Source organism: Periophthalmus magnuspinnatus, chromosome 13 (assembly GCF_009829125.3).
Source record: "Periophthalmus magnuspinnatus isolate fPerMag1 chromosome 13, fPerMag1.2.pri, whole genome shotgun sequence".
In the NCBI taxonomy this organism is placed as follows: domain Eukaryota; kingdom Metazoa; phylum Chordata; class Actinopteri; order Gobiiformes; family Gobiidae; genus Periophthalmus; species Periophthalmus magnuspinnatus.
In genome coordinates, this window is record NC_047138.1 from 28,371,873 (window position 1) to 28,399,746 (window position 27,874).

General features: G+C 38.6%; 1 protein-coding gene across 1 annotated transcript; it reads right to left on the reverse strand.

Annotated features, from left to right (window-relative positions):
* Nucleotides 1-956: 956 nt before the first annotated feature.
* farsb (phenylalanyl-tRNA synthetase subunit beta) lies at nucleotides 957-27,659 on the reverse strand. The gene is made up of 18 exons (XM_033976800.2): nucleotides 27,549-27,659; nucleotides 26,032-26,087; nucleotides 25,795-25,949; nucleotides 24,847-24,919; nucleotides 23,635-23,750; nucleotides 23,029-23,179; nucleotides 22,346-22,454; nucleotides 22,096-22,166; nucleotides 21,231-21,292; nucleotides 21,085-21,136; nucleotides 20,916-20,977; nucleotides 20,468-20,675; nucleotides 18,838-18,918; nucleotides 17,747-17,839; nucleotides 15,867-15,984; nucleotides 13,766-13,918; nucleotides 4,393-4,540; nucleotides 957-1,807 (listed from the first exon to the last, which is right to left on the reverse strand). Exons 1-18 carry the CDS (start codon nucleotides 27,604-27,606, stop codon nucleotides 1,006-1,008), a joined length of 2,568 nt encoding a protein of 855 aa, XP_033832691.1. The 5' UTR covers nucleotides 27,607-27,659; the 3' UTR covers nucleotides 957-1,005.
* Between the last annotated feature and the right edge of the window lie 215 nt (nucleotides 27,660-27,874).

Here is a 27,874-nt window from a genome sequence, read left to right on the forward strand (position 1 = left end):
TATCAAAACGAATATGGCTCCTAATGCAGAATAAATATAGGAAAAATATCACAAGGGACTGAAAAACATGGCGGATTTCAGTAGAATCAACAAGTGCACTGAGGCACTGAACTCTGTTAATCTGAGGTGAGAGATTGATTTTTTTTGTAAATGATTAGTGACCAATGAGCTCCTTTGTTTCACATGTGTCACTGAAATAAACAAATTGGATCGGACGATCATGTTTGGCTCTGGCTCAAGATGTAAGAAAGTGTTAATCAGACGGAAATTCCTCTGTATAAAAGGCAGGGAGGAGGCCCTCTTCCAGGCCAAACAAAAGTCAAGTTTGCGGAGATGCAAGCCTGCTCAATGTAAAGATGCACATTTTTCCATGTGTCTTAATAATAGACCTTTTCATTTAGGCTCCTTTGGCTAAAACGCTGCTGGGGCTCATAGACTGTATATATGAATGGACATGGCTAACCTGCTAGGCGCCACATTCCAAATAGGAAGTGATCATGGGAGCACTTCCGGCTCTGGCTCCAATTCACTTTATTTTGAGAAACTGTGGCCCCTCTCTCCGTAACTGCCACTGTCAGGCACATCATTTTGATCTTAAATGTTTGTAGTGACCTGTTCCACATGATCCTGGTGTTTTTTTTTTTTTTGTTTTTTTGTGATTTTGACTTTTTCCCCCAGAGGTTCTCCCGCTAGCGTTAGCAACAGGTTTGATTGACAGCGTTGCTAAGCGTGCACTCCCTGCAGCTGTGTTGGCAAGAAGGGGCGTTACCTTCAATAACCTAGCTCCAGATGGGCTCTTTGGTTAGTATAATACTCGTGGTCGGAACTCGGCTCCAAATTCGCCTCTGTAACTTGCTTTTATACGTTCAACGCTGGGGCTTATGTGGCCTATAACAAGTGCACAGCATTGGTCAGAAGTTAAACAAACATCTAATAAAACAGTCCAAATATTCTGTCAAAAGCTAAACGTCTTTATTGACAGTTTTATGAAAATACATTGGCGTTTCAGATCTTATTAAACGCCGCCACATCTACAGACTGCACATAGTCCTCAAACGCAGTAATGGCTTCTTCTAGCATATCTGTCCCCACTTTATCATCCTCAACCACGCACCCAATCTGGAGTTTCTTAATCCCGTAACCCACTGGGACCAGCTTGGACTGCCCCCACAACAACCCCTCCATCTCCACGCTCCGAACGCACTCTTCCATTTTAACCATGTCCGTCTCATCGTCCCACGGTTTAACATCAAGTAGGATCGAAGATTTGGCGATTAACGCTGGTTTCTTGGCCTTCCTCGCTGCGTATTCCGCGAGTCGTTGTTGCTTGATTTTTTCCGCTTCTTCATCTTCATCATCAGACCCAAACAAATCCAAGTCATCATCCTCGTCATTGCTACAACCTAAATTATTCTGAGTGGGATTGGGAATATTTTGAGTATGATTGGGAATTACGTATTGACTTTTGGACACTGGTAGATTGGATCGCTGTGGATAGAACGATTTTGCGTGATTGTACCAACGCAGCAGATGGCAAAGATTAGACGGGGGCGAGACCGGTATGGCTTCAAAAACTGCAACGTCGGCCTGGGATGCGGAAAATCCCTCAATGTAGCTTTTATCCGCTAGAAAATTGTTTAGGGACTTCAGGCCAGCTTGGGTGCTCATGTCTCCGAATGTAGTTTTAGTCGAAGTTGGGGTGGTTAGAACGGAAGACTCCGAAGATCCAGGATTTGTTTGGAATTTGTGAATCTTGGTTTCCTTCAATGGAACGTCGTGGGACAGGGAAATCTCAGCTGTGTGGCCACTGGAAGAACCAAGGCAACAGAGCAAGGTGTAATGATATAATGATAATTACAGGTGCACTGTGTAACTTTTCTGGTGGAGTGTATGGCACCTGCTTGTCTCCATGGAGATGTTTGTTGTTAAGATAGAAAAAAGTTGGGTACCAGTGTTTATTGACTACCTTCTAAGCCTGGGGTGTCAAACTCATTTTCACAGAGGGCCACATCAACAAAATGGCTACTCTCGAAGGACCACATGTAACTGTAAGATAAATGTCACTACGTTTTTATCTTGTTAATTAACTGTTTCTATATTTATTACTTATTCAAGTTATAAATATTGCATATGGATTTGCATGGATATGAAAAAATGTTTAACTCTGTATCTAATGATTAACTGACATTTTAAGACAGTCATACCTTTTAATTTACTTTGTCGCGGGCCACATAGAATGACGTGGCGGGCTGCATTTGGCCCACGGGCCTTGAGTTTGACACATGTGTTCTAAGCTTTTTCTCAAACTCAGGTACTATAAACTGTTTACTGTATGAGTATATTTTCAATTTTTTGTCATAATTTCTTGTTTTAAATATACTGATGTCAAAAATTTTCCAAAATATTGTTAAAATGACTTCAATATCATTTTTATATTTAAATACTTTTCAATTTTACCTTTTTTAACCCGAAATCATTCCAAGTAAAACCCTGTACCCCTGGTTGGGAAACACTGGCTTAGAATGTTCAACAACATTAAATGTGTACGTCTCCATGGAAACAAGCAGGTGTAACTAGGCCTACAGTTCAGATCTGTTTTTGAGCAATAAAAACACCTGTAATTAAATAAATGCTGGATGGATATGCTTAATGCTGTGATGTGGAACATTATAGGCAAAGCAATAATATCTCCATAGAGACAAGTAGGTAGTGGACCCCCCCCACCACCAGGAAAGTTACATAGTACACATTTAACAGGCAGCAGACTCAAGGCACAAATGTAACAGGAACAGGGATGAACAGAGTCAGAGTCACAGCACAAAACACAACAGTATTAACATTTCATATATAAGTTTAATATTAATAACATGCAAAACACAGTGGTCCCTATCAAACGAAGTGGACCCAGAAAGTAATGAGAATGAATTTGTATATTTTATTGTTTATGTAGTATGTGAAAAAAGAGGGAAAAGAAGAAAATAATGGATAGTTTCCTCATATAGGTGAGAGATTAACATTGACCTGTCATGATAATCACTATATCGACTTATCGTTTTATACATGAAGCAGGAAATATTCATCATGTGTACATTTTCTTTGCACTACTGGGACTTTTTTTGTTATTTTTTTACTATATGATAAGATTTAAGCTGTAAAAGGTTGAATTAATAACTCCTAAGACTCATTACAGATGCAAACTAACGACTAAAGTGTTTCATTCTGCTGTTTATTTATTGTAGCTCATAGTGTTTTTTTTAACAATATTATAGATTTAGAACAGTTTTTGTCATTTAAATCTGCTCTCTCTTGGGTTTTTGTGTCAGTGGCGTAAATGAGTTTCAATATTATCGTTTATCGCCTCTACTCTATATTAACATCAGCGATATATCGAACTTCAAAATATGTTATCGTGACTTGAAGATTAGCCTTCTGTGCTGTTTTGTGTACATTTAAATACTTCATTCTCATTACTTTATGGGCACAACACTTTTTGCTGCATAATATTCAATGGAGATGGGGGGCAGGTAATTAATATGGTCACAATAGAACAGAATAAATATGTTTTGTTTTCAAATGGTGATTTAGATACAACATTAGCATATTTTCCTTGCTTTTTTTGTTAAATTAAAATATGCAACTAATTAGGTCCATGGTCCCCGAACTGTGGTATGGGGGGGGATTAACACTAGTTGTTGCCCCCCATCTGGGACTATGACTCACAAACCAATACACAACATAATAGAGATCGGGATCAAATGTCATAAATCGTACTTTATTGGAAAAAATCAGCCGCCATCTTTGACCTGTACTGCTGTAAATCCAGTACTTTAATAATAAACCAATGGAGTTTTTTGAAATGTAGAGGTGGTTCAAATAGTGATATTATTGTAAATGCAGTTCAAATCCCACTCTCGACATAAAACACCATTGGTTTAGTGGTCCAATCCACTTCCACAAACGAATGCTGTTGTTGTGTCTTTGGGCAAGACACTTAACACCCCCCTCACCCTCAGTGTCTGTGTATGAATGTGTGTGTGAATGGTTGAGAGGTTCCTTGATGTAAAGCCGTGTCTTGAAGGTCAAATATACTTCCAAATAAATATATAAACTGATAATTCTACCTTTTTTTGGTAAAGCTTACAGTTATTTCTTTGATACTTAAATCTTTTCAAACATTTTCTCGCATATTTCTGTTGGACTGACTGAATATCATGTGGATTTTGTTATTGGGATATTAAAATAATAATTAAAAAGTGTAATAAAAATTGCCCACCCCTATTTACCATTTTACTAAAATGTAAACAAAATGACACAATCCCGATCTCTGTGTGTATGGCTAAAACACGTCTCCATGGAAACGCATAGAAAAATAAAAATAGGAAATAGAATCACAGGAATGGCTGCAGGTCCAACTCCAGAGCAGAGCAGGGCATGGTCAGCTCAAAGCGCGTGATCACATCTGGATGAAGGACCCCGAGCCGTCCCACTCTCTGCCCGCGCGCAAAGATCTCAGCACAGCGGCCCGGGAAGAAGGTGCAGTCTGAGGAGGACGAGACGAGAACACATGTTAAAGGCACACTATGCAACTTTTCTATAGGATCAGCCATCGGTTTGTCTTCATGGAGATGTTGGTGCTTTTAGTTCGACAGTATGGTATTTTTTCAGTTACCAGTGTTTTTATTGTTTACTTAAAAAGATCGATTGTTACCGTAACTGGGATCGCTTCTCCACAGATCTGACTTTGCAGCTTGGCCTGATTGTGTCCACTACATGTGCATGTGTTTTAATATTATAACAGGCCTGTTCAAAAAAAAGATTCACAGATACTGATATTATGTTACAATGTTGATTTTACTTCACTACAGTTGAGAGCAGATACATTACTTTTCAGTCCTGTTCAAAAATGCAGTGAAGTAAAAAGTAAAAGTATTTTTTATTGTAGTTTGAGACCTGCTTAAAAGGCTGACACGTTCATAATTTAAGTAAAAATGTAATTGTTTTCTGTTGTACAAAATTTTGCTCAAATCTTTATCAAAATCACAACATTTGAAGCCTCATAATACCTCAAAATTTGTGCAAAATACTTTAATTTTTTCCTCTTACATTTTTAAACAGTTACTTTAATATTTTTACTTAAGTCGATTTTTCTCATGGGATACTTTAACTTTATGTCTTTGCCCTTGTATCTGTACATTTACTTAACAAAACTGAGTACTTCTTCGTTGTATTTTATCGAAATAATCAGATTATGATGTGAAGTAGCTTCTGGTTACATGGTTTAACTGTCAGCGTTTGTACTGGGAGCGATTTTTCCGTTTTTGATTTCAGAGCTGAAGACGCCTACGCTGGAGCAGATGTATCTATTTTGGTGCTGGTGGAACCTCAGGGGACAGTCTCTCACTAAGTTAAATAAATTACGTGTTTGATTTTGGATTTCCAAAATTTCTAAAAACAGAAAAAGTATTTATAATTCACTGATGATACAAAATTATGACCATCTGGATAGTATTGGTGACAGGCCCGCCGATGAATATTTTGGGGGCTCAGGACAAGAAGCCACACATGGGCCCCGTTTAATATAAATTAATAAAATGGAGGTACAATTCTGTGCCCATAAAACCTTGGGGCCTGGGACATCAGACCCCTTTGTCCTACGATGTCAACTCCCCTGACTAGTGATAATAATTTTAACTTTGGTAGATACTGCAGATCTCATCACAATCTCTATCAAGACATGCAGTTTTGGGGATGCTTCAACACAGTAGTAGTAGTAGTAGAAGAAGAAGTAGAAGAAGAAGAAGTAGAAGAAGAAGAAGTAGAAGAAGAAGAAGAAGAAGAAATTTTTATACATGTAGTTGAGCCAAATTAGTTTTCCACCAGTACAGATATATAACTGTGTGCCGTCTTCATCAAATCATAAAGTGTTCACGCCCGATAAATCAGGAAGTGCACTTAGCATGCTTGTTGTTCTGAGCATCCCAGTTATTCACCGTGATGAGTTTATAAGAGCTTCACTTTCGCTTTTCACAACTTTCAGACACCAATGTTAAATTTAAGATGATTATTTATGTTTTGATTTGTTTGTATTGTGACTTTAATGTTGTTCTTATTCTGTAAAGCACTTTGACTTACTTTGTGTACCAAATGTGCTATTCAAATAAACTTGCCGTACCGAGGAGAGTTTTGTCGTCACAGTAAGACTAACGACTACTAGCAACTACTGGCTAATACAAACTTCCTGATTGTGATGTCATGCTGTAATACAAGTGCTCCACTGTGTTTTTAAACTCCATGCAACTTCACTAGAATCATTTGGATGATTTCTGCCCTTACAATTGCCAATCTCTACTGAGCAAATGTAAACGGTAGCTGTTAACTCGAAAACTACCACTACGTGACATCACAAAGTGGAACAGAGCATTTTGAGGTTTGGAGATGTACAGACTAATAATAGTGTTACTCAAACATGTGTGAATGAAACAAAACACAACTCCAGGTAGGTGTTTGAGGAGATAACAGCACTCAAAGATGGCTTAACGCTCACATGAGTCCATTTTGTGTAATATAGGACCTTTAATCCCCAGTCTAATTTGAAACAGACTTCAGATAGGACATCTCAGAGTGATGGGTTTACAGATAATGATTTCTCTGGCAACACAATCTCCACTTTTTGCTCTCATCTCGTCTACGGATGCTTGCTCGTTCCCCTGCATTTCCGCCTGGAGTTAACTTGGAGTGGGAGGAAAGAGGAGCCATGATTTGAATGGTGCCGGATTCATTGAGCGATTGGTTATTTAAGACGCGCCATAGGGCTATTTATACAGTTACCATGGAGCGGGGATGACGCGTGAAACCAGTGCAAGAGAAATGGAAAGCCAACCAGTTTGGCTCACTAGACAGCAGAGGAGAAGGTTAACGTTAGTAGTGTTGTCTAGATACTAAAATTTCAAACTTAACACTAAAGAATAGACTTGATACCGATACCACAATATAGTAAAAAGCTCTTTCTTTCGACAATACAATGATATTTTCAACATTAAATAATTACTTTCTTTTATATTCCCATGTGGCCTTATATCTGTGTAATTCCTAAGTGAGTGTGACGTCACCCGTAGCGTTCGGCTCCAGTCAAATAAAGCTCATCGAGGCTAGAGCAGTTATAGGGGCCAATTTGGAGCAGAGTTTGATATGGAATTTCGACCATGAGTATCATAGCAACCAAAGAGCCAATCCAGAGCCAGGTTGTTGAAGGTAACGCTCCTTCTCGTCTGTACCGCTGATTTAGCAGGGAGTGGGTGCTTAGAAACGCTGTCAATCAAACCTGTTGCTAACGCTAGTGGGAGTGACCTCAGGGAAAGAAGGTGCCTGATTTGTATCTTATTAATGTTCATATATCTTCATTTACAGACATAATGGCTAAATAAAAAACCCAGGTTCATGTAGAGTGGGTTAATACGAACATTTTAAGACCGAAATGACGAGGCTCACAGCAGCAGTTACAGAGAGAAGCTAGCGTGTTAGCAGCTAGCGTGTCCATTTATATATACAGTCTATGGTGTATACTAGTCTGCGTGTCTTATAGTTGTTCTAATACAGCTCAAGATCATTCTAAAGCTATAAAGGTTCATATCTGTCCTGTGAACGTGACTTTTTTAGTATTGATACCCACTCAAATGAGTTTCTAGTTTTGATACCAGTTTTAGTATCAATTAGTATCCGATTTTCGATACTTTGGACAACCGTAGATGTTAGATAGTACACTCCAGAGGGACGGTCTGCTGTCACTGGTCATTTGAAGTGATGATATATATAGTTATAGTTGAAATTTGAACTTTGAAAATGGCTCTTTCTAACACTAGGAGGAAGAATAGGGACTAAAGTTCTTGTTTTCTTCCTGTACACATAATTATCATTAGTATATTATTCTAATTTTATCTGAAAAAATGAATAAGAAAGATACTAGCACCATTCTCTCCTCTCTGTAGTTCAGTAAAGCCCTCGTCCAAAGTCTAATCAGTGACCGGAGCCATTAGCACGGCAGCGTGGGCAGGAGCAGCAGTGCATCATGGGAAAATGCCATGTCTCTATGTGCACGGCTGTCGTCATAGAAACCCCTCGATCTTATTAAATCAGTGACTACGTTTTGTGTCCATCTGCATCCTGTCAATATGAACTCAAATGGATAATGTTTCACAAAGTGTTTTTGTTATCCATTTATCTATCTCTATATTTTTCCAAGTGTGACTTGGTTTAGTGGGGTAGTACTGGTGCTAAATATTTATCATAGTTTTACATCAGTTAAGTGGCAGTTTGAGGAAAAATAAAGTATAAAAACACAGGAAGTAGCGCCGACTTCTAAAACAATCCCTCTACCTATGTCATCAACACTGAAAATTATATCCAAAATACAGGGACAATTTATATAAAGCATTTTCTAACAGTTTAAACTTTAATATAACAAAATAAAGGTGCTGTCAGTTATTTTTATTAGTCTAATACTAACTACTATGCAATTTAGGCAAGTTTTGGCCCTTGTTAACATGACGGTTGCTAGGTAACTATTATGGCTTGATCTCTACATATGTCATGTCTGCTGCCTGAGTCCAACCAGGAAGGAAAATAAGCTTCACCAAAATAAAAAAAAATAAAAAATTATATATATATATATTATATGGAAAGTGGTGGCTAGCAGGTTAGCCATGTCCATTTATATATCCAGTCGATGGGCCTAACACATCAAATTTAGAAAAATGTCCCCACTTGAGCGAAGAAAAGGAACATATGGTAAATATTGAGCCTGAAAAATATTGTTCATCTCGAATATATTGAACGATAAGTAAATATAGTAATCATTGTGACATTTAGGCCATAGACTAATGTGCTAGCCGCTGTGAGGATGCGCAGGTGCACTTCCGGCTCCATCGACCCTGGCTCCAATTCACTTTACATTAGAAAACTGTCGCTCCTCTCTCTGTAACTGCTGAAGTGAGTATTTTAAAATGTTCGTATTAACCCGCTCTACATGATTCTGGGCTTTTTATTTCACTATTGTGTCCATAAATCAAGTTATGAACATCAATAACAGACAAATCAGACACCTTCTTTCTCTGAGGTCGTACCCGATAGCGTTAGCAACAGGTTTGATTGACAGTATTGCTAAGTGCACGCTCCATGCTAAACCAGCAGTGCGGGCAAGAAAGAGCCTTTCCATCATCAGCCTCGCTCTGGATTGGCTCTTTGGTTGTTATGATACTCGTGGCCAGAATTCCAAATATGGAACTCTGCTCCAAATTGGCCCCCATAACTGCTCTAGCCTCGATGAGCTTCATTTAACTGGAACTGAACGCTATAGGTGACATCACACTCACTTAGTCCACTTCTCAATACAGTCTATGATTCACACACACACACACACACTCATACACCAGGACACAGACACAGACACAGACCACTGGATCAGAGGATGAGCACATTGCCAAACCCACTGGGATTGTGGAGTGAGGAGCAAATGACACTGAACACAGGTCAAAGGTCAAACATTGAACAGTCATGTGACCATAGCTTCTTCGCTCCCATGAGTTCAGGGCCAGACCTCCCATTGGACACAGTTGTTAAGTGAAACAAGGACATATGTCTTTAAGAGAAGCATTTTTATTTTGTCTCCCCGAGCGTCACAGCTGTCCAAAATCATTAGGAGGAAGTGTCGGATGAGTGTGTGTGAGTATTACGGTATAGGCTTTTCAAATGGAACTATACTTTATAAGATTATACATAATCAAAATCGCAATTTTAATGAGCAAATCCAGTGGTGAAATACAATGTATTAAAAGTAGTAAACATTTTACGTATCTGTACTTTACTTAAGTAGATTTTAAAGTGGATAGTTTTTACCTTTACTTCACTACATTTGAGAGCAGTATCTGTACTTTCAACTCCAGTACATTATTGAACTGGATTGAAAAGTAAAAGTATTTTTTATTATTGTTTGAAACCTGATAAGGCTGAAGGGTTTTTTGTTTTATTTTATTTTACACGTTCATAGTTGGAGCAAAACAAAAATATGCAAATTAAAACAGCAAGAAAAAATTAACAATTCAATCATTTCTGTTGCACAAAATTCAGCACAAATCCACATCTGAATCCATTACACATTATAAAACCTCATAGTCTCCGCAAAACAGTGTCACTTTTTACTCTTTTAAGTAGATTTTTAAACTGAAATTTTAATGGAGCTCAACAGTGACCGCCCACCCCGCGGTTCCAGAACAAAATTCCCATTTCTACTTACTTCTTCTTCAATTTTATTTTCTTAATATGTCTGAGGAGGAGCTGACAGCTACACGACTCTTTGTTGTGATGACGTTTACGGCTCCCATTGAGCATGACAGTTTTCTACCATGGACGTCAGCAGACTTGTTTATTTTAGTTGTTTTAGGTGAATATTGCGATCTAAAATGTGTATTATATGTGAATGTGAATTATAACAATGATCCACAGGTGTCAAAGATTATAACTACAGCACAGACACAAACACAATAGGCTTTCTTTCACATCCAGTAAATACGTTGATAGTACTTTAAATACACTGGAGGTACTTTCCCCCCAGTGCCTCCCTCCTGATCGCTGCAGACGGGCCTGACGTGTAGTCCCTGGGCACACTCAGGGCTTAAGAGTGCAGCATTGACACTGATGGAGCTCTGGTGATGGACAGAGCCACAGGGGGCACAGGTGAGCTCTCAGCCCAGGGTCGTGACCTCATAATGGGGTTAAGGACACGCCGACATCTGGCTGCACGCTCCAGCTAATGGAGCCGAAGTGGAAACAACAGGAGTGTGGCAAAGTGCACCTACTGAGTCCAATGCTTCAATCTGTGGTAACTACATGTAATGGAGGAAACATTCTGGGTTGATGGAGTTCAGTAGGAATATAGGTATAACTTATGATACCCGTTGTAGTCGTAGGCCTGTCACAGTAATCACATGTTCTATATATGAAGCTGGAACAATATTTTTGGGGGTCAGTATTTATTGTGTGTACTTTTTCTTTACACTACTGGGAAATATTTTGTTATTGTTTGACTATATGATACGATTTAAGCTGTAAAAGTTTGAATTAATGACTTTTAAGGCTCATTATAGATGCAAACTAGCAGCTTATGATAATAAGCTGCTAATAATATTGTAGATAATATTGTAGATTTAGAATAGTTTTTGTGGTTTAAATCTGTGCATAAATAGTTTGCATACTATCATTTGTTGACTATATTTGCTTCAGCAATATATCAAACTTCAAACTGTTATTGTGACAGACGTAAATAGTCAGCAATAATTCTTTTGATTGGTTGATTACGCAAATAATTATTTTTATTGTACTTTGACACTTTTTTTAAATACATTTGAAATAACAATGCTTCTTTAATGTGAACTTGCCAGGTTTAGTCAATCATAACAGCCCTCACCTGTGGATTATTTTAGATTTTGGACATTTTAAATTCATCATTGATCTAAATTTCAATTACCATAAACATCATCACAACAAAATGCCACACTGCACCTGCATGAATCACTCCAAATACAACTCTGAGCAGTAAATGAGAAAGAAAAACAATTATAACGGTTATGGTTAAACGATATTGCACAGTAAAAGCCATTGGTCCCTCGGACCACCACCAACACTCACACCCACAATACAGTCATAGTAAGCAATGTGGGTGAAGTGTCTTGCCTAAGGACACAACAACCCACTGTGGCACCTGATATTCACAACTGTCTTCAATCCAAGTACTGACCAGGCCCAGCCCTGCTTTGCTTCTGACGAGATCAGGCTTTGACAAACCGGTGTGGTACAAAGTTTAATTATTAATCCACATATTAATTTTTAGTTATACATACATTGTTATTAATAGGCCTGTCCAATGACAGTAATTCATCTGACTAAAGCTAATGACCCTTTAATGCAACTTTAAGTATTCAGAATACTGTAATGCGTTAGTCTATAATATAGATAGGTCTGTCATGATCTTGAAGTACAATGTATATTCACCTCTACAACTTTTTGTCCAGTTGACAGATGTAAATTTTTTGTTTACGGCTGAGGGATCACGTATGCCTCTCACACAATAACCCTAAAGTAGAATTATACCCCAAAAAACATGAAGCTTGTATCTATAAGTCCTAGAGTCCTAGAAATGATGTATTCGACAGCTTAAATCTCTCAAAATGTTCCGCATTAGTAGAAAGGAAATCCCCACAATAAATACTGACCCCCAGAAAGGATTGTTCCATCTGTTATGTATTGAACAATGACAGGCCTACATATACATAAAAATGCTTAACCGAGTATTGTCAGTCATTATAACAGTGTGCTCTAGACACTATATTATACCATACTATATTAAACCATACTATACTAGATCATACCATACTATACTACCAAATATCACTAGTTTTTGGTCCACTGCCCTTTAGTGCTGCAGAGGCGGTGACGTGATTCTCATTTTCAGCACTGCAGACCTCACTCACCTGCTTCATAAATACTCTCTTTGTTCTTATCCTCCTCTCTTCAGCCTCTTCAGATCCTAAGTCTTATTTTCTCTCATCTTTTCGCCTACTCCCTCCTCTGCACTCTTTCCTCTCTGCACTGGTTTTCTGATACTTGAGCTCATTGATTGGCTGAAGTCTGGAGAATGTGGATCCTGTAGTAGTGACCTTGAAGCGTGCCGGACTCAAAAGGGAGAGGAGGGAGGGTGAGAGGGAGGGGAGAGCGAGCTGGGCCAGCAAACAAAAACTACACAAGATGGGGACTATGTAGTGTTTTAATAAGGGTTGTGGGAAAAAAAGTATATCAATGTTGTCATGATGCTAAAATTTCGATACTAAGGAATAGACCCGATACTCAACACTGATCACGATACCACGACAACACAAAACACTCTTTCTTTAAACAACAGAATGTGATTTTCAGTATTAAATGGTAGTACTTTCTGTTATATTCCCATGTGGCCTTATATCCATGTGCGTATACTAGTCTACGTGTCTTATACTTGTTCTGATGCAGCTCAAGATCATTCTAAAGATACTCAGGAAAGGTTCATTTCTGTCCTGTGAATGGGGCTCAATACTTGCTCAAATTAATCTAGTTCTGATGCTAGTTTTATTATCGATCAGTATCTGAGTTTTGATGCTTTTGACAATCCTACAACCTCGCATGTGAATATTCATGTTTTGCTAAGCTCCTTTTGTTTCAAGGGCCTAATATTTCTCTGTGTTTTCAATAGTATTCAGGCAGGACAAAAAAATGCATTGGATTTAACATAATCTCAACCTAACCTCCTTTTTAACCTTACAAAGCACTCTTATTTGTTTCAACACAGGGATCTGCTCTTTCATGTTTAAATCCAGTCTTAAGATATTTATCATTTAAGCTTAAGTATATTGCAGCAGGCCTGGTGGTTGGCTCCCCTCCCCCCTGAGTTTCCCAGAAACTGTCCTAAAGTACTACACAGCCAAATACTCCATAGGCTGCCATCATTCGTGTTTAGGTTTTGCATTCACTGAACAGACCAGACTGAATCACAACTGTTATTTTTGTAGTAAACTGGGAAGTACAGGAACACGCAAAAACAACAAATCTAAGTTTTTAAGTTTTTAGATTGTTGGGATACAGAAAATAAGGCTGGATTTTTTATTTGAAATCTATTCAGGCACAACATGATCAGTGTGTAGTGCGTCCTAGACCTGAAAGTCCCAACCCTCCCGGAGCTCACCGTCTGCGGCCTTGATGCTGTAGCCTTCTCCTGGCCCTGGTCTGACCTCCAGGAGCTGCATGGTCCGGTCCAGGAGTCCATGGATCACCTCAAAACCAGGACTCTTACTGTAGTACACCGCACAGAAATGCCGGCTGTTCCTCGCTCCCACATCTGCAGCGTACAGAAAGAGAGACAGAGAGACACAGAGAGAGAGAGATAAGCATTCATAAAAAATGTGTTTTGGTCCTCAAAATGATTATCCAATCAGAAGGCAGAACGAGTCTCATTTGGTTTAAACCATAGACCGTATATATAAATGAACATAGCTTACCTGCTAGCTGCTATGTACCAAAAAGTGATCATTCCAGCTCCATAAAATCTGGGTCGAATTTACATTAGAAAACTGTCGCCCTGCTCTCTGTTATTGCTGCTGTCAGGTCTTAAAATGTTTGTATTAACCCGCTCTACCCTTGCCAAACCAACAGTTCAGGCAGGAAGGGGTGCTAACTTCAACACCTTCGCTCCAGATTGGCTTGGCTCCACTTCAGCTTGGCTCAAAATTCTCCCCTATAGCTGCTAGCCTCGATGAGTTTCATTTGACTGGAGCTGAACGCTATGGGTAACGTCACACTCACTTAGTCCACTTCTTCAGTCTACGATTTAAACCTAAAATGACTCTCTGATCTGAATGGTTACTACCTAAACCCCAGCACCTGCAGCCAATCATGAATCAGTGCTAGTGCGGACTCTGTTGGGGCAGTATATGCATTAGATATAACCCCGGGCATTCGTTGATTTTTTAAAATGATAGACAAGCAATTATCATCTGCAGTTTATTTGACTCTTAAGACACGCACTCTATATATAGCCCTGTCACGATAACACATTTTGAAGTTTGATGTATCGCTCAAGTGAATATAGATAATACTAAAACTAATTTATGTCACTGACACAAAAACCGAAAATCAGATTTAAAACACAAACATTTTCTAAATCTACAATATTGTTAATAAAAATAATGAGCTGCAATCGATAAAGAGCAGAATGAATAAAGTTTATCGAGAGAGGCCTAGCTATGGGCTGAAAACATTAAAGGCAAAATGAAAGAAAGTGTTAAATAGTGAGAGAGTTATTTTAAAATACACTGTACTTTGTTATCCAAATACAGCAGCTACTCTAAAGAGCCACAGATGATCTGACACTTTGTTGTTGAGGATAAACAGATTGTGATGTCTATAGAAGTGTGGGGGGTATTCTGTCACACACAGCATCTATCAAAGGGTGTTTGGTTTTGGTTTGGTTTTGGTTTGATTTTGGTTTGGTTTTGGTTTGGTCTGGGTTTAAATACGATTTAGTTCTGGTTAAGCTTAGGTCTGGGTTTAGTCCGGGTTTAGTCCGGGTTTAGTCCGGGTTTAGTCCGGGTTTAGTCCGGGTTTAGTCCGGGTTTAGTCCAGGTTTAGTCCAGGTTTAGTCCAGGTTTAGTCCGGGTTTAAACACAATTTAGTTCTGGTTAAACTTAGGTCCAGGTTTAGCCCTGGTTTAGCCCTGGTTCAGTCCTGGTTCAGTCCTGGTTCAGTCCTGGTTCAGTCCTGGTTCAGTCCTGGTTTAGCCTTGGTTCAGCCCTAGTTCAGTCCTGGTTCAGTCCTGGTTCAGTCCTGGTTCAGTCCTGGTTCAGTCCTGGTTCAGTCCTGGTTCAATCCTGGTTCAATCCTGGTTCATCCTGGTTCAATCCTGGTTCAATCCTGGTTCAGTCCTGGTTCAGTCCTGGTTCAGTCCTGGTTCAGTCCTGGTTTAGCCCTGGTTTAGCCCTGGTTTAGCCCTGGTTTAGCCCTGGTTTAGCCCTGGTTCAGGCCTGGTTCAGCCCTGGTTTAGCCCTGGTTTAGCCCTGGTTTAGCCCTGGTTTAGCCCTGGTTTAGCCCTGGTTTAGCCCTGGTTCAGCCCTGGTTCAGCCCCCGTTTAGCCCTCATTTAGCCCTCGTTTAGCCCTCGTTTAGCCGGTGTTTTTTGATGCTCAGATTGAAACACCAAAAATCAGATGCAATTATTCTGCAATGATTTGGTTGTCTTCTTATTATTGACCATGTAAATGAATGGAGTGAGTCACTTTCACACACTCCTACCTTTAGTCTCATCCTTCAGAACCACGTCAGAAATCTCAAACAGTTTCAGAGGCAGTGGCATCTTCCTGTTCGCTGCGATGGTTTTCAGCAGCCCCGGGAGCAAGGTAGTGCGCGCCACCTACAGGACGAACACAGGAATGACAACAGAAACGTGAGTAAGAGGTTATGAAAAGTGAGACAGCGCCCTCTGCTGAAAGAATCACTCTAGTGCGATTTCTATTGTACATGTAAAGTAGGAACAACAGGTGAGGTTTAGTAATGTTTTGAATTATAGATTTAAATTATTTGATATATTTAGAAATAAGAATGACAATGGTTACAGTAACAAGCTCACCATCATCTGATAAATATCTGATTTCTAAACCTTAAAAATTATTATGTTACAGTAGCTCAGTTGTGTTTGGCCACTGATCTAAAGGTTTGTGGTTTGAATCCCTGTCTGCGTACACTGAAGTATGAATGTGTGTGTGTGAATGGGCGAGTGGTTCCTTGATGTAAATAGGTTTGAATGGGGTATTTTTGTTGTGTTACAATAAGATTTGAGCAGATTTACCAATACTTGCAAATATGGCATTACATAGACTCAAAGATTCCTACGCTGTCTGAGGTGAATATGGACCTGTTAAAAGTGCTTAAAAATGCAAATAATGGTAATAACAATAAGAAACTTATTTCTGTATAAATATATGACAAATCATAAGTCCCACTCCCAGGTGAAGGCACTATGGGAGAAAGAAGCAGGGATAAACATGTCAGAGGAAGAATGGACTTTTATATGGAAACATCAATGGAAATGTACTGCCTCACACAGATGGAGGGAGTCCGGATAGAAAACTTTGATTAGATACTTTATTACCACATGTCAGAAAACTCGCTATGACAGAAATCTTCCTACCTGCTCGAGAAAATGCAGAAATCAACGAGTGGATCACTTCCATATTTTGTGGGACTGCCCATTGATTAAATACTAGACTGATGTTCATGGAACATCGCAGGACAAATTCAAATGTAGATTTCCCTTTGGAATAAAAACTGTTCTGTGGATCTGCACTACAGGATTGGGTGAAGAAGGATAAATGTATTTTTAATGACTTGTTGGTTGCTAGTAAGAAATGGTCATTACAGGAAATGCCAAATTTGACAACATTGTGGGAAATAACACAGTTAACATGTATATAATGGAAGAGATGACTATGATTATTAAAAAAAACAAGGCTGGTTTGTGTCATGTTGGGAAAAGTGGGTTGAATGTACAACATCTAAAAAGACCCAATTTTATATATTAATAATGTACAATTAGTGCTCACTCCCTTTTTTCCATCTGACTTCTGTTTTCTATGTTGAAATGATGTGAATGTGTATGAAGAAGGGGAAACTACTGAGAAGAGTGTACAAATATTTGTACATGTTAAATGTACCCATCGTTGCAAATTGTTAAAACTTATAAAGACTTTAAAAAAAGATTTGAGCTGTAGAAAGCTCAATAAGTCCTTTTTATGGCTAATTATTGGTACATTCTACTATTTATTTCTTGCAGCTCATGTCAGTCAATTTAAAATTCTTCTACTCTTCTACTGGGATTATCCTGCATTATTTAAATCTTAATTAGTCACGTAAAGTTGTTTGAAGACTATAGTTTTTCTCTGTAGCGATATATCCAGCTTCAAATTTGTTATAGTAATAGATCTATGTGTTGTCCTTCAAATTACAAATCAGATGAGATCATTATTCTTATACTTAGTAGTACTTTTTAAGACAATGTACTTTTACTTCAGTGATATTTTTAAGTAACTCTACCCACCTCTCCAGCAAAGTATTTGGCTTATTATAATATTCTAATTATATATTGAAGTAATCGTGGGGGTCATTGACTTCTTTACCTGGAACTCTGCTGTTTTGGGGTTGGAGATGTGGATGGCTTTTGTGTCTTCAATCTTCTTTCCAAGTTTGTCTGCGATATCCTCCTTAGAGCACTATGAAGAAAATGCATCCACATAGTGTCATTATTGTACCAGGACTAAACCAGGACTAAACCGGGACTAAACCGGGACTAAACCGGGACTAAACCGGGACTAAACCGGGACTAAACCGGGACTAAACCGGGACTAAACCGGGACTAAACCGGGACTAAACCGGGACTAAACCGGGACTAAACCGGGACTAAACCGGGACTAAACCGGGACAAAACCGGGACAAAACCAGGACAAAACCAAGACAAACCAGGACAAAACCAAGACAAAACCAGGACAAAACCAGAACAAAACCAGAACAAAACCAGGACAAAACCAGGACAAAACCAGGACAAAACCAGGACAAAACCAGGACAAAACCAGGAAAAAAACAGGACTAAACCAGGGTTAAACTTGGGCTAAACCAGGACCAAACTGGCGCTAAACCAGGAATAAACTAGGACTAAACCAGGACTAAACCAGGACCAAACCAGTGCTAAATTAGGGTAAACTAGGGTTAAATTGGCGCTAAACCAGGACTAAGCCAGGACCTAAGAAAGATTTAACCTAAATCATGATTAAATCAGGACTAAGCTGTGGCCAAAACCTGGACCAAACCAAGACCAACCTGGTTTAGGTCTTAAAACCTAAACCAGGTTTTAAGACCCTTGATAGATACTGTCCACTACAGAATACCCCAGCCAGTTCTACAGCCATCACAATCTGTTTGTTTTAAATCTTTATCCAATACTTCCTGTTTTTAACTCACCAAATGTATACACACACCTGCATCTATTTTGAATTATTTAAAGACTTGTATGTAATGTACTTAATTCTTTTCTTTGTTTGCATTTTTCTGTATTTGAATAGCGGCCCATAAAAAGGAGAGTCAGAGTGCTCTCATTAGGCATTCCTTGTATAAATAGAGTTTTTTTTTTAATTAAATAAAAATTATCCACAAAACATTGCCTTGTATCCCTCCAATAACAAGAATCTATTTGTGTTGTCATTGTATTTCTCACCAGGGCAAAGTTGAGGGCTTCTGTAAATCCAGCTGCAGCCAGGTCTTGCCTCAGCAGCTCTGTCAGTTTGTTGATCGGAAACTGAAACCAGAGAAATAGTGGAACTTTAACATTATTAAATATTGATAATAGCTGTAACATGTGCTCCTACTGATTCAGAGCTGCCATTGGCTTTCTTATACTATGGTAAGGCTGTGAAATTAATCAAACTTGAATTGAGATCGAGATTCAGTCATTTCAAATGGTCAGAGATCATCTTCGGTCGTTTTAATGGAGAAGTCTACAGCCAATCCTCTGCCAGTGAAAACATGTGGTTTGGAGCAGAGGTAAGACTTTGGTAAAAGAAAAGTGTAATACATTTATCCAGACTCAAAACAGTTCTGTTTAGCTGTGCATACGAATGAAAGGTTTTTATTCTGCACTCTTCTGCTTTAATGTTAATTTTATAATGATTATTTGTGATTATTTACATTTTGATTTGTGTGATTTTAATGTCCTTCTTATTCTGTAAAGCACTGTGAATTACTTTGTGTACGAATTGTGCTATACAAATAAACTTGCCTTGCCTAAATGGAACTGATGTGTTTATATTAAGGGAATTAATATTGAAAGGGATTTTAATAAGACATAATAAAAGGAAAGAGAAATTGTCATTAATTAATATAAGGGAAAAACATGTACCAGTGTTTCCCATTAATAGACTTCAAATATGGATTGCTTGTGCCACTGTAGTCTCAGTATAAACTGGTGGGAAACACTGAATGTACTAAGGACACATCATATGAGCCCTCCCTAGTTTTAGTGTTAGGATCTGACAAACGTGAGGAGCTCATGTCTGCTCTCTAATTCGCTAATATGCTAATTGATATAAAAAGGATTTTTGGTAAACAATTATAATTATTACTATTGTCATCAGTGAAATCAACATCTCTACTTCTTAACTTATAAGACACAGTTAGACACTTATGTTGTGAACTACTGATGCGATCAAGAAATAAGGGGAGTGTACCAATGTAACAAGCATGAATTATTAACAAGTTGTGATATTTGGAGAGGAAATTACATTTAAAAGATCCTGTATTACACAAAATTGACTCTTGTGAGCTTTAAGCCATTTTATAATGCTGTTAGCTCCTCAAAAACTTACCTGGAGTTATGTTTACATTTCCACATTTCCTGTCTACATCTCCAAAGCTCAAAATGCTCTGTTCCACCTTGTGATGTCTTGAAGCGCTAGTTTTCAAGTCCACAGCTACATTTCCCCTTTAGTTCAAGCAGCTCCACAGGCGAAATTGATTCCCAAATGATTCTAGTGAAGATGTATGGAGTTTAAAATCACAGTGGAGCACTTCCTGTTTTACCACATGACATCACAAGGTGGAAGAGAGTGTTTTCTGTTGAGACAAGAACATGTGTGAAGGAAAGAAAACACAATGCCAGGTCTGTTTGTGATGAGGAAACAACATTATAACATAGATCAGAAAGTAGTGAAATATGGGCCCTATAGATCAGATAATGTAGTGCACATTTTTCTTTGCAAATAACCTGTTTTTGTAACACTGTCACGTAACAATAGACACTGTGAAATGCTAGTTAATCTGTAAGTGAAAGCAAAAGCTAAAATCCCTACCTGATTTGCAACGGTATAGGTTCTGGGTGTGGTGCGGATGATGTTGTTAAATCCATAGGCGATGGCGGCGTCCTCCATGATATCACAGGCGTGGATGACATCAGAGCGAGTGGGCGGGATCTCCACTTCGATCTCATCCCCGGCTCCGGTGGCTTTGGACTTCAGGCACATCTGGGTCAGAAGTTGAGCGATCTTTTCTGTCGACTCGCTGAGGAAAAACAAAAAACACATATTTTTCTATAGATTCTATTACCGGTATATTGTTGGCATTTTTTTCTCTAATTAATAGTTAGTTTTATTCTAGTGGATTGGACCAATGTATAGTATCATCAGGATTCTAAAATTTCAGTTTAAAAAGGCTGATACTGTCCCTTTGATAGGTCAAACTATGAAAACAATGTTAAATATAATGCTCATCATTTTAAGTGGTTGAGCACAAATCACTCACTTGATTCCCACTTTGCGGTTTATGAATTCACTGGACAACTTCTCTGTCCTGTAGGCCAGCTCCTAAAAATAGCAAAGATATTTTTTTATGATGTCTGTCACTTAAAAGGACACAAATATTTATGAGCTTACAATATATGAAATATGTTTAAGTGAGGTTATAAACATACAGGGTAAATACAGGTCTTTCCATCGGGGTACACCACCTCCGCCTCCTCCACCCTGAAAGACAAGAAATCAAGAAATCGTCATTGTTTTTGTTTAATACGGCCATGACTTTTGCTAAACCAAAACTACACTCATATGTGGCTCTTACGTGAAGGGCTGCGCGCAGTACTCGCTGAACATCGTCACCATCATGTCCAAAACGATCTTGGCCTGTGGATGAAACAGAGACAAAAACTTAGCCACCGATAATGCAAAAGACCTATCACTCAGGCAGGACAGAATTTGAATTTGAAGTTCAAAATGATTTGTTTGGAAGAATATTTTCCCTACTTTCTTTCATTAATAATGCAAAAACAGCCTCACTGCAGTAACACGAGACCAAAGTCACGCAGCGCTGTCTGCTTTGAAATCAGTGACACCAAATTAAATGTTAGGGGGCATGTTCAAAGCAATAGTTTGTTTTAGCTCATTCATAAAAGATTTCCCCACTGGCCAATGTGTTAAATATGATCACCAAATACTATCATTTTAGTTTTGACCATTATCTGCCAGCCACCCTTCCTACTCACTAATAGAGAAATTCATACACTACATATGTTTATGTCTTCTTAAAAGGTGCACCAAGTAACTTTTCCAGTGGAGGGTCCATCACCTGCTTGTCACCATGGATCTGTTATGACAAGCAGGTGATTAATACAATGAAAATTCCTATCCAGGTCTCACTCAATCATGTTCCCGCACAGCTATTTTCCATAAATGTAGAAAAACATGATACAAAACTGTACACTACAGCTTCACAAATCTGATGTGATGTGCAGTAGTTTCATTAGCGGAAATGCATGCTGCTTGTGTGGTGCTTTAATACCCCATAGAAGTGTAATACCCCCTCTTACGTCTTGCTTCCATTGGTTCATTTTGGATCAAGTAGAAACTGTTTCCACTGTCTACAGCCCAAATGTTTTGTTTGGTTTGTTTTTCGTTTTGTTTTTTTAAATAAAGTTATATCTGAATACCTTGGTCAGATCTGTGGCTGTGCATTCGATGAAGACATTCTTGGTCCTGAGGCTGATTTTTGAGTGGTCTCCTGAAGAGGAACAACACGCATGAGAAACGGTGAGACAAAGACACTGCCAACTGTCAGTTCATTTCTATTTATATGGCACATTTAAAATACAACTTAAGCACTCACAAAGCGCTTCACAAGTCAAAAGTCAGCAAAAACAGATGTAGAGAAAATGTACGTGTTCAAATGCATCCACAGACCATTGATGATGGGGGGCATGGAGAGGACGATGCCATTGCTGTCGTAGATGACGGGATACACAGGCTTGTCTTCGATGATGTGAAGGTAATGTCGAAGGTGGCTGTCCGTCTGAGTCAGAAAGTGATTAAGATTAAGATTAGTTTGAATGAAAAATAATCTGTCTGGATATAAAGAATGGTTCATATGGATTAGGGCTGCAATATTCTGGAACTAACGCAATGATCCCATGCTTTGTAGAGGGCTAAAGTACAGGGTTAGCAGCTTTTACGTAGAATAAGACGAGAGAGAGGGAGGGCATCGGACACGCAAGGGACTTTTCAGAACATGTTTGTAGAGGTCTAAACTACAGGTACAACAAGATTCTTCTATAAAAAGACAGGATAGTTTGTTCTTTTCAGAGCACTTAATCTAAAAATTGCAGGCATTGTGGCTCTCCTCAATGTTTCTGTTTCCCCCACTGGGTTTCGTTTGAGTTTTTCCATGCCGAGAAGGAGGGTCTAAGGACAGGGGGCGTTCTGGGACAGTTATCTATTTGTTGGTTAATCTGTTACTGACCAATGTCCGTTTCACCATTTGATTTTCTGACTTTCTACTGGTTAAATCAATGATCTGGTTAAGCCCTGAGAAGCAACTCCTGTGGTGATTTTGGGCTTCACACTCTTGAATAGATGCACGTGTTTACCTTGTATAGGCTCATGAGCTCTGTGGCGCTGTACTCTTTGGTTTGGTTCAAAGGTTTGAAGTTGATCTGAGCTGGAGCTTTGGCCGTGTATGTGAACGGCCCATCGATCGTGTCCAAGTCATGAGTCCCAATAGCAACCAGGCTCCTCTTCCTATAGACGGATAAATTACACAGTTTAAATAACACATTACTTTAAAAACATCAGATAAGAGACTGAGGCTGGCTGAAGCCTATCCAAATTGAATGAATCTATAAAAAAAATCCCATAGTAATAAAAGAATGGAAATAGGTGGGTTTAGGTTTTGGTTGTTTGAGACGATTCTAAAACAAGACATTTAACCCACCTCATCCCCAGTGTCTGCGTACAATGGTGTGTGAATGTGTGTGTGTGTGTGTGAATGGGTTATCCACTTCATCTTGTGTAGCTTGTTTATTTCAGTGCCAATATGTTGTCCGTAACGTTCGCTTTTCCACATTCAAGGCACTCAAAGCACTTTACATCAAAGAACCACTCGCCCATTCAAATTGGAGTATTGTCAGGGGAAAAGATTGATCCAAAACAGTGAGTAAAATGCTGCATGGTGAGAGACATAGTGACAGTTTGACCTGCAGATGTTCTGGTGCAGTTTCTCCTGGAGTTCGATGAAGCTGTCGTATCTCTCCTGAGTGAAGGTGATGTTCCTCAAAACGGCAGCGACAGCGTGAGGTCGAACCGCCGCAGTCTGAAGGAAATAAATGCTAATTATGAACCAGGCGTGATCTATTATTGTACAATTAAGTCTGTGTAATCCCTCAGTTGTCCAGATCTGATCCATAGTAAAAGAAAGTCTGTCAAATGCACAAAAAGTTATAGAACTGAAGACGTTTGGCTGCTCATCTTTCGCTTCTTCAGTTCTGGTCAGGTTACTGGTGGACACTGAATAATATGTATCTGAAGGGAGGAACGAACTACACTGAAACTAACACCTATTTGTTTGCAGTTTTTGTTTGTTGGTGGGTCTACTGAGCTACACCAATTGTGCACTGTGCCTAAGTCATAGTTAGCATAACTGTTCAGGCCCCTAATGGGTGCTCTCACACGTATTACCATACTGGCTAGAACTATTGTTTTCCTTGTTTAGGTTTAGGTCTGAGGATATTGGTATAAATAGGTAAAAATAGATAAATGATGCCTAAGCCCCCATTTCTTTTCACAGATGGCTTGTCTTTCCTAACAGAAATTGCCTTTTTAACTCCCCTCTGCAAACCAATTATTTTCTTTGGCCAAGATCTGTACCTCTCTGTCTTCAAAGGAGTGGTTAGTGGCTTTGAGATGGAGATATACAGCAGATTGAGGTCCTGAGCAGCTCTCACGATGGTGTCGGCAAATTATGGAATGGCTGCTATGTTTCTCCAATATAACGCTCAGACTGCAGTGAGTGTTCTTTTCTTATAGAATTAATCAAATTTTAATTGAGATTCAGTCATTTCAAATTGTCTGTGATCAGTGTGTCTTTTCAATGAAAAGGTCTACAGCCAATCCTCGGCCAATAAAAACCTGTGGTTTGGTGCAGAGTTGAGACTTGGAGGAAAAAATTGTGTTGTGCTGAATGGCACTGTTAAAAGTCTGTATTATGTTTTTATTAAGACAAAACTAAACTAAACTGCAAACCGGCATGGATCAGTATCCGGAAAAGAATGAAGTAAATGTTTTGTCATATCACCCAGGCCATCAGACATTTATTTAACCTTTCAATGTTATTAGATACACTTCCTTTTTAAAGCAGGTAGTGAAATATGAATTATTTATCAACACAAATGGATCCATGAGTTACCAACCTCTTTCGTGATGATGAGCCTTTGGGACTCTCCGCTCGCAGGGCGGACACGTCTGTATCGTGGGGCCTCCAGCCTACAGGAGAATATGATTTGTTAAGTAATAATGTAGAAGACTAACTCGGACTATTTGAAGCAGCTGCCCTGTGGCAAAGGGATCAATGTGGCTGTAAGTCTGTGCCAAGAAAGGGTCCTGGTTTTGTTTGTAACCACTGTTGACTCCACCATAGGGCTGGGTGATATGGTGATTTAAAAAAATCTAATAAACACTTTTCCCTTCCCGATTGAACATACAGATCAGCCTCCGTCATGCTCTGAGTGAGTGACAGGTGGATCTGAAGTTTGAACTCTCAGAAGAATCAAATGGGTTTTGCTGGCTTTTAACAGAGGATAAAAAGATTCTATCTGTGTGAATAATAATCACGATTATCGATCAACTGATTAATCTTAATATCCCCATATACATGCATAACATACATAATACATACGGAACAAGTTGAAATCAGAGCTAGACCTGGACAAAATCATGAAAATCATGTGATAATGTTGCTTCTTCTCACAAACTGAAAACATTCTGTTCCACCTTGTGATGTCATGTGGTAATACAGGAAGTGCTTCACTGTGTTTTTAAACTCCATACATCTTAACTAGAATCATTTGGACAAGTTCAGCCCTGGCATTTCCAATCTCTGCTAAACAAAAGGTAAAAGGCAGCTGTTACCTTGAAAACTACCATCATTCATTCATGACATAAGGTGGAACAGAGCATTTTAAGCTTTGGAGTCGTAGGCAACATTAATTGTAAAGGTTTGATGACTCAAACTTGTGTGAATGAAACAAAACACAACTCCGGGTATGTTTTTGAGGAGATAACAGCCTTATAACATGACTAAAACCTCAAAGGAGTAAATTTTGGTTAATACAGGACCATTCAAAAAAAAAACAACTTACTTATTCTTGAAGACCTGTAGCCCACGGACCAGGCCCTCCAGACAGAGCAGGTCATAGCGGTTGGCTGGAACATCGATTTTGTACAGGATTACATCAGATGCCCCGGATGCTTTGGAGTCTCCTTGTTCTCTGCTGATTATTTCTTTTTCAGAGGTCTGAAAGGAATTACAGCAAATTAACAATAAATGTACGAATAATATAGGAGTAAACGCTAGTATGTTTTCAGTCTATACTCACAATTTCATCCAACTCCAAACCAAATTCAAAGCACAACTCGTCAAACTCCTCATCCGCTAAAAATAGACAGTAAAAGTATTAATTATACATTTCAGAAGCTGACTGTTTGAACAGCAGCAAAACATCTTGTTAATTTTAAATGAGATTCTAAAAATACGCTTAAAAAATATTCACCACAATATGTATGAACAATATACAAAAAGAAAGTGTCAGCAGTCACCTCTAGTCTCTCTCTCTCTCAAACCTTCAAATCAGTCTAGAAATCTAGGGGTAATAATGGACTCAGACTTGAACTTTAACAGCCACATCAAATCAAAAACATCTACAGTTTTTTACCATCTAAAAACATTGCAAAAATCAAAGGTAAACTATCAAAGCCAGACTTAGAGAGACTTATCCATGCATTTGTCTCCAGTAGGTCAGACTACTGTAACGGCCTGCTCACTCGCCTCTCCAAACAAGTGTTAAGACAGCTGCAGTACATCCAGAATCCAGAGTACATCTCCTACATGTTAGTGCCATATGAACCATCTCACACTCTGAGGACTTCAGGGACCGGCCTCCTGCTGGTGCGAGAGTCAGCACTAAACATGAAGAATCAGCATTTCAGTTTTATGCAAAAACCTGGTCTTCCTGAAGATGTGAGACAGGCCTCTACTTTGACAAAGTTTAAATCCAGGCTCAAAACTGTTATGTTTAGATTGAAAGGTTTTTATTCTGCACTGTTCTCTTTTAATGTTAATTTTATGATGATTATTTGTGATTATTTATGTTTTGATTTGTTGTATTGTGATTTTAATTAACTTTCTCATTCTCTAAAGCACTTTGGATTACATTGTGTTATACAAATAAACCTGCCTTGTCTATTTTCGTTTTATCTTTTCTCACAATGTAATATATCTGTTTAGTATACTCATTAAAGTTTTGAAGACTGTATACAATAAAAGAAAGTACAGAGACAAAAATGCATTAAACACTTTAGAAATTAGCAGATAAAGGAGTAATCTATAAACTGCCAGTTTTAATACATAGCTTCAATATATTTTAATAAACAGAAAGGTACTATACTACTACTATTCTCCAATAAAGCCAATTTATTCTCCTTTACTTATTATTTTCTTTGATTACTTTTACTGTTTTTCTTGTATTATTTATTTTGGCTATAATTTTCTCTGCTACTACAATTGCAGAGTTAAACTGACAGGAGGCAGCATGATGCAATCCCTTTGATATTCATTCATTAGATTTGACCAAAATCCAAACTATATCGACCTCTCCAATCAAAAGTCTGATTCTAACTTCACCTTAAAACCAATGACAAATATTTACATCGCAATCAAACTGGATATCCTAACTTATTTGGGAGACATGTGAGTAATTCCTTACTAACACGGCTCATGCTAACGGGCTATCAAGTAAAGTCTGTCTTTTCGTTTATATTTTTTCGTGAACAAAATGGCAGAGGTGACTAAACTCGGTATTTCCGTGGTGTGAACTTTAATAACATGAAATCTTACTGTATGTTTTGCCCAGCGCTTTGAAAAGAAGGTCCCGTTTCACTCCGACAGTCGGCATGTTGCTGCTAATCCTGTTAGCCCCGGCGCAAAGGACCCCGCGTGAGTTTAGCTGCCTCCTACTTTGCCTGAGTGAAAACAAACATAACTTTTTTTTTTTTTTTTTTTGTAGCCTTTTACTGTACTTTCTTACTTACTCTCTTTAACCTGTATTAAGTTTCTTTCTACCTCCCTTCTTCTATTTGTATTTATTTATCTGAATATTTGTGAAACTGTCTATTTTAATTACGTTATTTTAATAGATCCATGTATTACAAACAAAACAAAAG

Bases quoted from the DNA above. Each gene is read 5' to 3' on its own strand.
- farsb (XM_033976800.2), bottom strand. From the start codon at position 27,606: ATGCCGACTGTCGGAGTGAAACGGGACCTTCTTTTCAAAGCGCTGGGC. The intron at 26,088-27,548 runs GTAAGATTTCAT...GTCTATTTTTAG, and splicing joins AGCGCTGGGCAAAACATACA to CGGATGAGGAGTTTGACGAG. The intron at 20,978-21,084 runs GTATGTTTATAA...TGCTATTTTTAG, and splicing joins GAAAGACCTGTATTTACCCT to GAGCTGGCCTACAGGACAGA.